At 49.5% G+C, this 15,238-nt stretch overlaps 1 protein-coding gene across 1 annotated transcript in view; it reads right to left on the bottom strand.

Annotated features, from left to right (window-relative positions):
* FGD5 (FYVE, RhoGEF and PH domain containing 5) overlaps window positions 1–15,238 on the bottom strand; it is a 110,677-nt gene that overhangs the window by 86,911 nt on the left and 8,528 nt on the right. Inside the window, exon 2 of the mRNA XM_023619913.2 lies at window positions 12,469–15,154. Within this exon, the coding sequence (XP_023475681.2) occupies window positions 12,469–15,154 (2,686 nt within the window). The remainder of the gene's footprint in view (window positions 1–12,468; window positions 15,155–15,238) is intronic.

The following is a 15,238-nucleotide window of genomic DNA, read 5'->3' as shown; positions in this document are numbered from 1 at the left end:
CACACACCCACAGTGAGGATGAATCACCACGTCCTAAGGCAAGGCAACTCCTGCCAGGAACACGCATCCTCTGCGGAGCCAGGCCCGCTCCTGTGCTCGCCCTGGGGGCCTGGCGCTGCACTCTGGGCCCGCAGATCCTGTCTGCCGCCTCTGCCTCAGGACATCTTGCAGCGCCAGTTTCCTCACCTGTAAATCGGGGCTGCTAATCAATGAGATAACGTACATAAAGTAGCGGCACGTGCACACGTATATAAAATATCGGCAGACGCTGGAACCTGCTGAGTGTTGCTTCCTTTCCCCATTCACATCATTAATTTCATTTCCATTCTTACAAATTAGATGGTGAGAGGGTTATCATAAGCCAGGAGTTTACGATCCAATAGTTATTTACCCCTAAACTGCTTCTTAACCTGTCACGCCTTCCCCCCCATCAAGGAATCAGAGGCCAGTTGTTGAAAGATGGGCAGAAACCATCATTTCTCCACCTCCCCTACTGTGTCTGGCACAGTGTTCTGTAAACCACTGATTACATTATTGGTGAAAAAGACTTAGAAACACTGTCTTTTTTTTTTAGAAACACTGTATACCCAACAGACAGCACTTACTAAAGGAAGCCCGCCTGGATTACTATCAGGTGAGGTGGGGCTTTCAAACCGCATTCCTCAGAAACCCCAGGCTCTTGTGGGAGAGGATTGACAAACGTCTGCTTCAAATTTCATGGACACAGACACTTCTACAGTGTTAACAATGATACTGAAAGTATCTTGAGCACTTAAAGTGCACCAGGCTTCAGCTACATCCTTTGCAAGTGTTAAGTCATTCAAATCTCATCACAACTCTTGAGGCAGGTAGTGTCATCTTCCCAGTTTTTACAGATGAGGTGGCTAAAGCACAGAGAGGTTAAGTAATTTACCCAAGGACACACAGCTACTAACTGGCAGAGCTGGGATTTGAACCCAGCCATCTGCTCTAAAAAACACACTCTCAATCTCCATAATATACCACTCTGGACAATCATTGCCCCTCATTAGGCTGTAGGAGCAGCACTAAAATACATAACTCCCAATTTCCAAGATTTCTATTCATCACGACAATCTCATTACTGACTTCCTATGAAGTATTAAAATTTTGAACTTATGAAAGAGAATCATAATAACAAACGCTTGCCTTCTATGTTGGGGTTCTGAATAAGATTTCATTCGAAAAAGGATCCTGCTGCAACGGAAAGTTTGAAAACTACTGAGATTAAGTGTGTGAGGGAGCCCCAGGAGGCACCCAATAACCGATCTTGCCATTTGCTTCAATATGGCCAGGTCCTTGACTCCAGGAGGAGGACTTCCGGCCCCTCCCAAGGCAGGCCAGAGGCCGGGACCGCCACCTCCCCAAACGCTGCCTTTTCCGCAGGTGAGCCTTCAGCATTTCAGCACTTCAGAGGACCAGACCCCGTGGGCATCGGGCATGAAAAACGTGCTTCACTGTATCAGAAGGCGCCTTCTGGACTGGTCTCGGAGCTGACACCAAGTCTTCCTATCTGCTGAGGCTTCTCCAGCCTTGGGGCCCTTCACAGGCCGCTGAAGAGGACCTATGGCAGCCCACCTGCTTTCCTGGGACTCCATCTGCCCAGCCAGAAATAACCCCAAGAGCTCAGATTTCCTGACCTGTGCAAGTCACAAGAGCCTCAGGATAGATTCTGGTATCCTTTCCATTTGTGCTTAGTTACTGACCATGATGGAGAGCTCACCCCCTAACAGGACATCCTTGCTGGACACATCTCTTAGTGTAAGAAAGTCTCATCATAACAGAGTACAGTAGAAATTAAGGTCTCTGAGCAGATTCTATAAGGCAGGATTTTTTGTGTGTGTGTCTTGCTTTCTTAATTAAAATCATGCAAGCAAGACTGAAATTTCAAGTTCTTGGGTCATGCCTTGACCTGGAGAAACTTCCCTTGGGCTCCATCCATGGCTCTAGACCAGCCCCATGCACGTAGATAATGGGTCTGTTTACATAGAGACCAGCCACGTCATCTCGAAAAACAATCTCAACCCTGAGACATTCGTCTTGCAGGAAAACAGCCAAAGACACAAGCCTCTCCAAGATAGGGAAATAGCAGAATTCTCAGCTGCAAGCTCAGAACTCCCCGACACGAGGCTCGGTGGCTGCCTGCGTCTGCTAGAGGGAGGACAGTCTCAGGGCAGATGAAACACATTAACTCATCACTCAGAAATTATTATGAGTTTTTTGTCCTGTTGACCTGCAGTATCATGAGCACGGATGACAAATCCCCCAGGGCCCTTCCTGAGCATAGCCAGGTGACCTCAGGAAGCACTGACCTCCTGCATAATATCATCCCTTTGATTGTTACTGCAACAGTGTGTGCTGTTCTCTCTATATATAGTTTTTACATCACCCCCTGGTCATGTGGACCTAAGCAAGCAGACAGTCACTATAAGCTGTCCACTGCGAACGCCTACAATAAGGGCATTTCCGTTCTGAAGATTCCTACCCCATTGTGGGTCCTCACCTTTGACATCTGGACGGTCAGTTTCAGTGACGAAGTTCTCAAAGGGGGTGAACCAGAAAGGGGGAAGAACCCACACCTAGAGGTACCTTCCTTCCAATCCTAGCTCCATCACTCACGGGCTTACAAGTCACGTTACCACTCCCAACCTCAGTTTCCTCTCTATTAAAAAAGTAAAACTGGATAACTGCTCCCAAAGGACATTCAGTAAATTAAATGAAGTGATGCCCATAAAGTGAGAAAGAATCTCACAGCACAGTTGAAAACACAGGTGCTGGAACCTGCCTGGGTTAAAATTCTGCCTCTGCTGCTGACTAGCTGTGTGACCTTGGGTCCTTTACTTAACTTCTTTGTACCTTAGTTTCCTTATCTGCTGAGTGTAAAAAACAAAAAAAACAAAAAACAAAAAAAAAACAACCAAAAAGCCACACAGTATCTATGTGGCAGGGTGGTTTTTCAGCTACCCTGAGTTAATACATAGAAAGGGTCTAAGACAGCGCCTGGCATATAGTGAACACACAGAAGCACATGTTGGCCTCAGCTCCCAGCAGCAAACTACAAGACTGGAAACACTGTCTATTAATCCCTGACACAGCCCTCATCCATGCGCCACCTGTGACTCCTCACAACAGCTCAGTGATGAAGGAACCATCACACCACTGGAACAGGTGGGGAAACTGAGGCTGAGATCAGATGACAAGGTAAGGGGCAGAGCCAGACCTGAGCTCATTCTCTCTTCCTGTCGTGCCATCCTGCTTCTCTGGGTCTGTCATCTGGGCCACCTACATGCCAACAACCACCCTGAGAACTCCTATGCTGAGGAGTTCCAGACTAGCCAGAGCTCTGGTTTATTCTGCTCTGAGCGACTACAGCAGCAGTGGCTGAGAGGCCATCCCACCACAGAGGCTGAAGCAGCTAGGTCCTGTTGTCAGGCCTTGATCCCTTGACATTCAGACACCTTACTGAGGTGTCTTCTCTTCCTCCCTGCCACCCCACACAGCTCACAATGACTGAGCTATGGCACTAGCTCACCATGTCACCCCTTTGCTCTAAAATCCTTACTAGCTCCCTGTGGCTCAGAGATCAAATCAATCTGCGTAGGGAGTAAAAGTCCAAATGCAGCACACTCCTTTTCAAGAAACTCCCCAGGCTTACCACCTCCCTCCCTCCCTCTAGTGTGGGTGGGCCAGTCTCCTTTCGGTTCTCTGGACCCCCACCATGTTCTGTAAAGAGCACTGGGATGGGGAACGCAGAACTGCTGGTTCCAGGCCAGTCGGAGCAGTTACCGTGGGAGAGAGACCTGAGTCCCGGACGCTCGAACATCACCCAGCCACAGGCAGAGCCCGGACCTAAATTCAGATCTCTTTACACTTCCAGAACCATTCTGAACAGCAAATACTCCATGCTGCATTTTCAAATGATTTGCTGATCTGACCCTAAATGTATAAGTCCTGTGAAGTGGTCTGAAGAGTTCAGATAATTCAAACATTCTGGACTAACGCTTCCCTCCAAAGGTGTCTCATTAAAGTCAAGTCCAAATCTTTTACACAGGCCTCTGCCCACCCCATCCCCATCGCTCTCATCGCTGCGTTCTGTACTCCAGTCATGCTGGCTTCCTGGCCTCTCCATGACCTCCACAAGGGCCTCCAGCCTCAGAGCCTTTGTCCCTGCTGTTCCCTCTGCCTGGAATGCCCTTCCCCCGATATGTCTGATCATCATTCAGGTTTCACTCAATTGTCACCTCCTCAGAGAAGCCTTCCCTGACCATCCTGTCTGAAATGTCCTTTCCACAGCCACTTCCTATCACACCGCTCGTTTCTTTTTCACAAAAGGATCATCTCATCCTAAAAGAATGATCTCATGACCTGTGATGATCTCTTTTACTTATTAGTTTGTTTACTGTCTGCCTCCCCCCAGGAGAATACCAGGTCTGCCGCAGCGGGGACCCTGTTGATCTGTCTGCTCGTCACCTCATCCGAGGCTCGGACCAGCGCCCGGCACCCGGGAGGGACTTCACACACATTAACTGAGGGAACGCATGAAACACAGAGCCGACTTTTGTCTTCGGCTACATCCTCTGCGGGCTACGCTCCTCCCCAATCCACAGGCAGAGCAGAGCGAGGCCCAGGCACACTGGCGCCACCCAAACTCGGGAACAAAGGCAGCCTCTCCTCCGGGGCTCAGCTGGTCAAGGAGACCTCTGCTGCCATCTCAGCACAGAGCTCGTGCACCGAGACTGTCCCCTGTTAGAGAGAGTCACTCCCACACCTCCCACAGGGGGCGACTCTGATTTTGTGACGGTAAAACCACAGTCCGATTAACACTTAATCAGTATTTCGTCTATATTACAGCTCTGCAAGGAAAAAGAATAGTTGGGGGCCTTAATATCACGCTAGCAAATGTTATAATACGTGTATTCCTGACACGATTTTCTTATTAGGGTCCTTCCCTGTAAATTTTATTGCGTTTAATTAAAAATTATTGCTAAAAGAAACAGCTGCAGATGGTCTTATTTTAAGGCAGAAAATTAAAAACTGAATATTCTCATCAGTCAATTTCAACAAGAAGCACAGCCGCATGCATTAGGAATGTGATGGATTTGAGATTATAATAATTTTTACGGCATTTCCAGGTCCTTTCAATGAAACTTAATGAAAGCTCTGCATGAGTTCATTTGTCAAAAACGTAATAATAATGGGAAGGCTCCCGGCTTACAGGCAGATATAAAGATACCAATGAATACCACGGTTGGGACGTGCCAAAAATCCAGCCACGCAGCTCTCAGCACCAATGGAATTAGTCAGCAGGAGGCTTAGCCGCCACTCTGCCGTGTACCAACCCAGGGATTTAGGGCCGCGGCTGTAAATCACCTTTGTTTTACAATGATGTGTATATTTGTTGCTGCATCACTGTCTGCGGTTGTAAAAAATAAAAGTCAGGTTTCACTCTCTCAGAGAATCACTTCAGCAAAATATTTACTGCCCTCTAAGGCTGCTGGGGGCATTCTGGGGCTGCGGAAGGGGGAGGGGCCCCGGTGCTAGATTTTGTGCTGGATTTCAGAATTTTCGTTGCAGTCGCTGTCCTTGGTCTGCACGGCGGTACAATCACCTCCCTCAATGTTATTACTCGGCTTGTAATCTTTAACTTTAATTTTAAGGACTGAATTCTTAATATTTCTTGCTATGTCTTTAACGGGAAATGAACTCAAATCTTGTATTTATTTGGGACCAGACTGTAACAGATAAGTAAAAGAAGAAAAGAAAAGCAAAGGCAGACCCAAGCTAGCCCTGGAGTTAATCCACACTGGAGAAGTGGGTTGCTGTGTACACTCTGGAGACAGAACTCCACTCTGGCCCTTCCCGCTGCCCCAGCCCTGCCTCGTCTTCATTTTCTCTGGAGGGAACCATTGTAATGGTGTCTTGACTAACCCCCTGCTTCCCATCTCTCCACCCACTCTGCTCTCCACCCTGCTAAGAGTGTTCACGCCAATGCACCATCCCCATCATGGCACTCCCCTGCCGAAAACCCACCGCAGTCCCCCCACTGCCCAGGGGTACGCATTAACTCATCAAGCCAATACACAAGGCATCCTGGCTGGGCCCAAGCTGCCTTCCCGACTTCATCCCACAGACGTGTACACGGATCTGAACACTTCACGGTCTTTTCTTACCCCCAGGCCTGTGTTCCTCCTGGACTGTCTCCATCAGGGACGCCTGTTCCTGCAGCAATACCCACCTCAAGTGCCTCCCAGATAGTGAAGGCTGCTGGCTGCCCCTCCCCCAGAGCTGTCTGGAGGGACCTCTAACAAAGCCCTTATCACACCAGGTTCTAAGGGCCTCTATTAGTCTCTCTCCAGCCAGACTGAAGACACCTTGAGGGCAGGAACCTTCATCCTTCTAGCACCTAGAATAGTAAGTAGCTGGTTTAGTGGATGCTGAATAAATGTTGGCAGAGTGAGGGAGCCAATTAGCTGCACTGGTACAACGTTGTATGGTAAGAACTGGAAATCAGAAAGAGACGGCATTTGAGTTTAGTCCTTAAGCCTTTCACCCTGATCTCTCCCATATATTCTCCAAGCCTGGAGATGACGTGAACTGCCTTCCAGAATAAAGATACCAAGCTACCTTCTGAACCCAGATTAAATCATTTTCATTGCAGCCTTACACACTAAAAACCACAGTCCCGTGTTTCTCTGCACGTTCTTGCACCTTTCTTCCACCTCCATATGTCAAAATCCTACTTTTCCTTCAGTGTCCATTCAAATGCCACCTGGTCCATGAAGCCTTCCACCCTCCACTGGATTCCCCCTCTTTGGTCTTAAGTATTTCCTATCTCATGTTTCAGGGACTTGGGCCTAAGTCCTCTTCCTACCCCCAACTGTAAGCCCACTGAGGCCAGCGATGGCATCTGGTCCACCTCACTCCTTCCATACTTCACTCAGCACAGTTCCTTGCTCAGAATTTCTCAAATGGTCATCATCAGTTAGCCACAGTATTCAATTACCTGGATTTCTGCACTCCTTATCCTCATACACATGCTGTATAACGTGGCCAATCCACAAACTCTCAAGCATGTAATTTGAGCTGCATTCCAGCAAAGCATAGCTCTGTAAGGACCCCGGGCGGGAGAAGGGAGTCCTCAAACTCTGCACTTCAGACCTTCCACCTGGACCAGCCCAGTGCTCTCGGGAGGCACAGGCACTCAGGAGCTGCTGCTCCTGGGTGGGCTGAACCATCTGAACTCCCCTAATGAGCAGTCCCAACCCAAACAGATGGCCTGCTCCAAACCCAGAAGCTCTGGTGACTCAGCAGGCACAGCTGGCCATGGGAGGGCAAGGGTCCCCTACTGTGGCCCTGAGGGAAGGAAAGACACCTGAGCACCTCGTTAGCAAGCCCCAGGAAAGCTTGCCAGTCTCCTTGACGGACTGCCAACAGAGCAACAAACCCACCAGCCACGAGAAAAGAAAGGAAAGTGTCTTTCCACTCTTCCTTGAGCCCTCGGGACCAATAAGCAAAGCCAACATTTTGGTGGTGGCTATACGAGCCTGTCTCCTGCCAGGGAGACACTCTGCAGCTGCTGGATCAAGACCACCAGCTAATGTGGCACTTTTCAACCACGGAAAATGGAGAGAAGTGGAAAGAGCACTGGATTGAGAGTCAGAAAGAGCTGGGTTCGAATCTTGGCTTGGCACTTACTACCTGTGTGATAGAGAATAGTTCATACCACTTCACCGGGCGTCAGTTATGAAACAATAGCCATAGCCAGAGTCACAGAGACAAGCATTTCTACTATTATGATTATGGAATCATAAAACCCCTGGTCCTGCTGTCCTGGGTGTAGAGGCTGCTGATGACTTCAAATCAATATTGCTCAGGCTGTTGTCTGCAGCCCTGACCCCACCTCATGTGAGAGTTAGAAACGATGCTGATGCCACACCCTACAGCTTGCAAGCTCCTGGTCCAGATTTTACTGATGTGATCTCCTGAACCCTGCATCAAACACATGCAGAAGAAGGGTCTTGAGAGAGAGAGAGAGAGAGACATAGAGACAGACACACCCCCACAGGTCTGAAAGGGACCAGATTCTCCACCCTCACCTCGGGAATGAAATTCAAACCCTGCATCCACCACTATGTGACCCGGATCATGTCCCTTAGTAACAGCTGATGCTTACTGAACACTATGTGTTGTATTAACTCGCATAGTCTCAATGACATTACCAGGCAGGTACTGTTATCATCCCCTTTTACAGATAAAGAAACTGAGGCAGACAGAGGTAAGTGACTTGTCTCAGGTGACACAGATAGTAAGTGGTGGAGCGCAGACTGAAACCCAGGCAGCTCGGCTCAAAAGCCTTCGCGCTCAGCCGCTGTACTCTCACAGGCTCTCCCTGGGCTGTGGCGTCCTCATCTGTAAACATAAAAAGCCACCATAAATGCATCAAAAACAATACGCATTAATGGATGGAGAGAGTGCGGGGCAGAAAGAGACGAGAAAAGCCAGTGCAACCATATGTTAACAGAACAATCTAGATGGTGGGGACATGGACAGGCACTGTACAAACTCTTTCAACTTTTCTGTAAGTTGAATATTTTCATAATGAAATGCTGGGGAAACGTGGCATCAGGGATCTGTGCGGATGATAATGCCGAGTGATTATCATCATCATGCAAAAAACAAACATACAATTATGGGGATTTAAATGAGACACTTAGGACAAACTAGTTTGTGTAGTGCTCTGCATCAAATGGATATTTCCTAAGTGTATACAAGGCACTTGGCATTGTGTTGCTGAAGATACACACTTAATATGGTTCTCTCCCCCTGGTGAAGTTCAAAATCACCAACTTGCACGGAATCATAAAACCCCTGGTCATCAACACACATTTATTAAGCTCCTGGTACATAACCAGCATGGGAGCCATGGGATATTCAGAAGTAAAGACTGGGTTCCCCTAACCAAGAGTACTGACTGAGGACATAAAACATCCTATTTGAAAACTAAGAGTGTTAGACTAGCTCTCCAGTCTTTTTTTCTTTTTTTTTTTTGCACGAGGACCAACTCAGGAAGAAAAGAATGTTTTAGGGATACACTTTAATTAAAGGATGACAAAATCTTTCTTGTATACAATGGGAAAAATGTACATAGGTAACAATGTACACACTTCTATGTTCCAAGATAGAAGATTGCTTATAAGAATATTATTGTAGCTCCTAAAATGTTATCTGTGTATTCAAATCTCTAACTTCATGAAAGAAATTTTATAATCATCCATTAGACCCTGAGCTGCTGCTCTGATTTGGGGGTCTCCAAGGGCTCTCTACACGTTTCTTGAAGGGGGTACTCTTAGTGGAAAAAGCACTTAGATTTAAACAACATTGAATCACACCACAAAAGTTATTCCCTTTTCAATTTTTTGAATCCTTCTGATTACGCCAAGTAGAAAGCCTCCGTGTGGTGCCAGGATGTCTTTAACACCTCTCCCTGCTTAACAAAGGGACCAGGCCTCCAGCTCATGGCCTTGGCAAGTAATAACCTCAAGGTAGACTTTACCCTTGTTACTTTATTTTCCTTTGTATCTTATTTGTGCAACTGCTTTCTATTTATGGCAACTGATACCGTTTTTCCATTTCCCAACAGTGACATAAAATTTCCTTTCTAAATATTTTTTAAGTAAAAAAGATGGACTGCTTTAAAGACAAATAATAAGTGAGTGATAGTCTCGGTGGTGTAACAGAAATATCAAGGTGGCACAGGAAAGGCGATTGGTTGAGAAATACAGACCTGGGCCAATCTTAACATTTTACAGACGAGCAACGCGGCCAGCTTTTCCAAGATCCCACAGCAATCAGCCACCAGATGGGCTCTGAACCCTCGTCTGCTGACACACTGGGACTGTTGATATTTATTTTGGCTTCTGCCTCTGATCTTCACACCGAAGCAAGATGTGGGGCAGGACAAGCAGCGGAAGAAAGGAACTGCCTCTCCGCCCTCTCGGCCCGGCCCGTCCAACAGCACCCCTGGGCACGTGTCTCCGATCAGTAGCACCCTCCACTCAATCCTCCAAGCTCCCATTCAGGCCGAGAGGCACTGGCCCCCCACTCCCACGGTAGGCCCTCGTGCCTCTCAACTTGATGTGTCTGAAACCTCCCTTGTCCAGACCTGTTCCAGCCCAAAGTGGGGATTTTTCTCCCCTTCCGCTTCCACCTATTTCGTGTGGGAAAACTGAAGAAAGCTTTGCTCACTGATCGATGTCCAAGAGGATGTGATTCCTACCCGGGAGATTTATCCCAGTCAGCCTGGTCTTGGGTGAAACAGTATCAGGGTGGGGCAACAGTGCTTTTGAAATGTGGTCTGACTGTCAAGACTCACCCCACGCCCCAGGCTGTAGCATCAAATCTGAGATAATGCAGGGAAAGCCCCGATTCCACTGCATGGCACACAGTGAGCATTCAAGATATGGTAGCATTAGCATTGTCTTGGGCATTTTATTCTTATTTTCAAGTTATGAAGGAAGTGGTTTTGTCTTTTGGACAAAATACAGATCAAGGCAACAGGACCTTACATATGGACAAGCAACCTGCACACTACATAACCCCATGGGGCACCATATATAGACTAACAGGTGAATGTGGCCCTGGGATTGTGCAGTGCACAGAGAAGACAACCAGACCTGGCATCCCTTAGCATAAGTCACTGCAAATTCCTGAACCAGGAGTCAGGAAATCTGAGTCCTGGCACTTATTTCTTCACTAACTTGCCGAGAGACCTTAGGCAAGTCCCTTTCCCTCTCTGTGCCTCAGTTTCCTCCTCTGTAACAGGACCAAATGTTGTCTGAAGTTCCCTTCCAGGTATAAAATTCTGTGATTCTACAGAAGCATATTTCAATTTCTGAAGGTGTCATACAAAAGAGGAAATGAGCTCTCACCTGGCTTGAGAGGGGAGAGCCGGCATGTGTGGGGTGGGGATGTTAGAGGGAGAGCGCTTTTGCCTGTCAGAAAGAAGAACTTAGTCAGAGTACCTAGCAACAGAGGTTGCAGCTCTGGGAGGCGGTGAGTTCCCTGTGGCTTGAGGAATTCAGGTACAGACTGGGTTAAGAGAGAGACCTGTTGGGGTGGGAGGTTTGACCATGGGCCCTTTGAGGTCCTTTCCAGCATGGAGATTTTAAGGTTCAAAGCTTAATTCTGTTTTCATTAGTGCCTGGAGGCACTCGGCCAGGGCGGTGTCTCATCAAACCCTCTGGTAACTACGAATGTGATGAACTTGTCGGCTCTGCACACTCGCCCTCTCAGAGTTTGCGCATCCACATGCCCCAAATTAAACTTGGTGCCTCCGGCAGTGTTGGTATTCACCTTTGCTCCAGGAACAAATTCTTTCATCCTAGAAAGAACTGATGCTAGCCTTACCCAGACTTGCAGTGGGGAGAGGATGGAGCCAGGGGGACCACGTAAAACCTCAAGAGAATAAACCACACAAACACTCCGACGATCTACACTCTGGCGACAGCTAGCACTAACTCCCAATCATTCTCATCTCCTCTTTACTGCAAGCCCCCTAGGAATACCTAGCTGCACTGGGGTAAGATACTGCACGTGAGGGGAAAGAATCAGGGTTTCCTTTAAAATCTCCACCATCTCGGCTTTTCATTCATTCAGATCAGGCGCCCCAAAGAGTGTGACTGGCTCAGGTGGAACTGCATCGCCTTCAAGCTGCACCCACAATGTATAAGGAACGGCAAGATCGGGCAATTTGCCACTTGGGATAATCAATAAGGGCATTCAGTCAGCCTCAGGAAGGTGGGGTCAGAAAATCCCCACTGTTGTCAATAATTTCAGTGTTTCGCCCTCACTTCCAAGGTGCATGAGTCCAAAAGGGAAAAAAAGAAAAGAAAAATCCGCTTGGATGAACCTCTTAAAGACGTCTATTCAGAAATTTAGCTCAGGGCACCTTCAGCTCTTTAAACAACTTAAATAAATTGTCTTTTCTAGTTCCCTTGAATAGAGTGCATATTTACACAATAAAAAGGTATCAATCTCAAGTTAGGGCATTTTCCTGATGGCGAAAGATATTTAGTTTGGCAAGATTCCAGAACCTTCTCTCTTGGTGACTTCCCTGGAGGGGAGTAGCAAAGCCATCCATCTAGGAGATGAGAAATGCCTCCCAAATAATGGAAACACAGATGTTCGCATTTGTACCATATCTGGCATTTTAGGCAACACATTTCACATAGATTACCTACTCTGATCTTCTCAAACACTCTGCACGAATCCCATTTCACGGACGCAGTAAGTGAGGCTCAGAGAGGTAAAGACACTCACTCTAAGTCACACAGCTAGAAAGAAATAGAGTTTGAGGCTAAAAAAGCAAGCCCGTTCTGTCCCCTCCACCTACGCTTGCCTCTGGGGTAGTCACACTCGCTGAATAACCAAGAAAGCATAAGTTCACCGTACCTTTCTGCTTCCGGGTCTGCGCTCTGCTGTTTGCTCTCGAAGGCGTTGAAGCTGCTCATGTCCACGTAGCCGTCATTTTCGTTCGCTGTGGACAGGGCTCTGCTCTGATCTTCGAACAGCTTTGTAAACGTCCCGGCCCTTGCTGGCCTCCGCGGCGGAATCTGGATATTTTCGTAGTCCGAGTTCATGGCTGGAATGTTCTCATAGTCTGAAGTGTCGGCGTTGGGGAACGAGATGGACCGTGGCTTGGTCAGGGGCAGGGGCAGGAACGGGGGCCGGGAGCGGTCTTCGAAGGACTCCACTCTGGACACCGTCCTGCTGAAGGGGACGCCCTTCCTCTTGCCATCCCTGTAGAAAATGAGGGAGGAGGGCGATTCAGAAGCCCGGAGCTTGCCAGTCCGAGCCTTCAGCTGAGGGGAGTTACTGAGGCTCCCGCGGTCCAGCTCCAGGAGCCGGGAAGGCCCGTGGTGGCTGGACTCCGAAGAGGATCTGGAAGACACACTCACATCCACGTGCACCTTGCTCTCGCTCTTCTTCTTAAACGTCAGCGCCAGGAACCGCTTAAAGGAAGACTTCTTCTTCTTGGTGTGCTTGTCCGGGGGCTCGCTCTCGATCAGCAGCGAGGGAGAACTCTTCGTGATGGGCTTTTTGGTGATACAGGCCAGGTCAAAAGGGGGTGGGATGTCGACCACGGAAGACGGTGTTGAGGTACCGCTGGACGGGAGGTGGTTCCTCTGGGAGAAACTCCCAGAGGAGCCAATCACACAGGGCAGAGACAGGTTGTCGTCTTTCCTTTTGATCCTGTGGTCATCTAAACCAGATGCCTCTGGCTCCCGGTAAATGGAGACTGGAATCTCTCGGCCTTCCACGGAGAACGATCGTGGGTATAAAGTGAAGGCTCTGGGCTTTGCTGGCAAGGCCCTGCTGGCTTCCAGCGGCTTCCCCTCCAATGACAGAACCGTCTTTCTCATCTCCTTGGTGGCACCTCCCATGCCAATGGCTGACGAGCCAGGTTCTGGTCCAGTTTCTTCCAGGACAGTCTCTGGGACATAGCCAGCCACCTTCCCAGAGTGGGGTCTGGCCCTTGTGACGATGTTCATTCTGTCCGTGGGGACCAGGCCACCCTCAGCATCAGGGTCCATTTCTTCTTTCATGCCATAGCCACCCAGGAGGGCGTCTGATGCAGCCTGTGTCTCAGGCTGCTCTCCCTCTCCAGGGTCAGCCTCACATGCCAGGTCAACTCCCATCTCATAGGGGTTGGTGAGCGCGTCGTCTGCAGCGTCCTCATCCTCTGGCATGACCACCACATCAGGAACAGAGGGGTCCTCACCAGCACCACCCTGCAGGGAGCCACACGGGCCACACGGCGTCCCAGCCACAGGGTCCTGCTCCACACACGCTCCCGACTGCGGTTCCTGCTCTGACACTAAGCCTTTCGCTGACTCGGAAAAAGGAGAGCAGCTTTCGCTAGAGAAAGAGGTGCTCTCAGTCGGGAAGAACTCATAGGGACTTCCCGAGAGCGCAGTCACGAAGTTGTCCACACAGTCACTCTCGAAAGGAATGATCTGGCAGCTCTCCTCGGCAGGCTCATCCTGCGCGGGGTCTTCGCTTTCCTGGGGGTCTTCTCCCGCCACCTGGGTGACTGCTGCCATTTCTTCTTGGTCATTTTTCTCATTTTGGTCAGGTGGCCCATCCTGATCATTCTGGTCACCACCGCCTGTGGCTTCTTCACACTCCTCCTCAGAGACATCAGGACTGTCTGTAGCCATCTCCACCTCCTGGGTGCCCGTGGCCAATCCCTCACTCTCCGGTGGATCCTTGCCAGCGTCTTCAGTGTCCCCCTCGGCGGGCCTGCTGGAATCTACACACTCATCTGGCTCCCCCGGGTCCGCGCTGGCACAGCCTTCCTCAGCATCCTCCTCTGCCTCCCGGAGTGTCCCAGGGGGCCCGGGCTCCTCATCAGGAGCTGCTGGATCCTCTAAATTGACATGAGTTAGAATGGTATCACTTGGAAAGACCGCCTCTCCATCCCAAGCGCCCTTGTCCTCCAGCTTGAACAGGCTGTGTTCTTCCACCAGCTTCTCTTCCTCCTCACTTGGGAACTTTTGCTCCTCGGCCCCTGCATCCTGGCCGCAGTCCTGAGCCTCCATGTTCTCAGGACTGGGGGCTATGCCTTCGTTACCCTCTCCACTCAGCACGACTTCAGCTGGGGTGGCTAAGTCCTCAGCCGCTCCCGTCCCCTCTGTGTCACACTCCTCGTCTCCCTCCTGGCATGCCTCTTCCCCGGTGACATCTGGAGGTGCCATGACTGCATTCTCCACGGAGTCCCCATCCCTGGGTTCGCCCTCGCTCGGCGGAGCCCCGGGGACCACGATGTAATCCTCGTCCACCTCAGACTCGGAACACTCCAGGCTGGACCGGCGCTCCTCGTAAAGCCCCCGATCTACGCAGAGCAGCTTCCCATTGCTACACTTGTTCAAGCTGTTGATCACGTACACGCTGGCTCTCCACTCGTTGGGGGCAGCCAGCCTGGGCTTAGGGGCGATGGGGGGTTTCGGACCCCTAGACATGGAGTTGGGACTGGGAAAACTAGCAGGTCGGGGTGACGAAGGAAATTTGGGTGTCGCCACTGGCGTGAGGGGACTGGCAGTCTTTGGCTTGGGAGCAAGTGGTGGTTTTGGTGAATCTAAAGCAAGAAAATAGAGAAAAGAAGGAGACAAAAAGTACAGTTACCTTTATTTCCATTCAGAATCTCCTACTTACCATTTTT

This window comes from Equus caballus, chromosome 16, assembly GCF_041296265.1.
Source record: "Equus caballus isolate H_3958 breed thoroughbred chromosome 16, TB-T2T, whole genome shotgun sequence".
Taxonomy (NCBI): domain Eukaryota; kingdom Metazoa; phylum Chordata; class Mammalia; order Perissodactyla; family Equidae; genus Equus; species Equus caballus.
The sequence above is the reverse complement of the archived record's forward strand: the minus strand, read 5'-3'. Positions and strand labels throughout refer to the sequence as shown.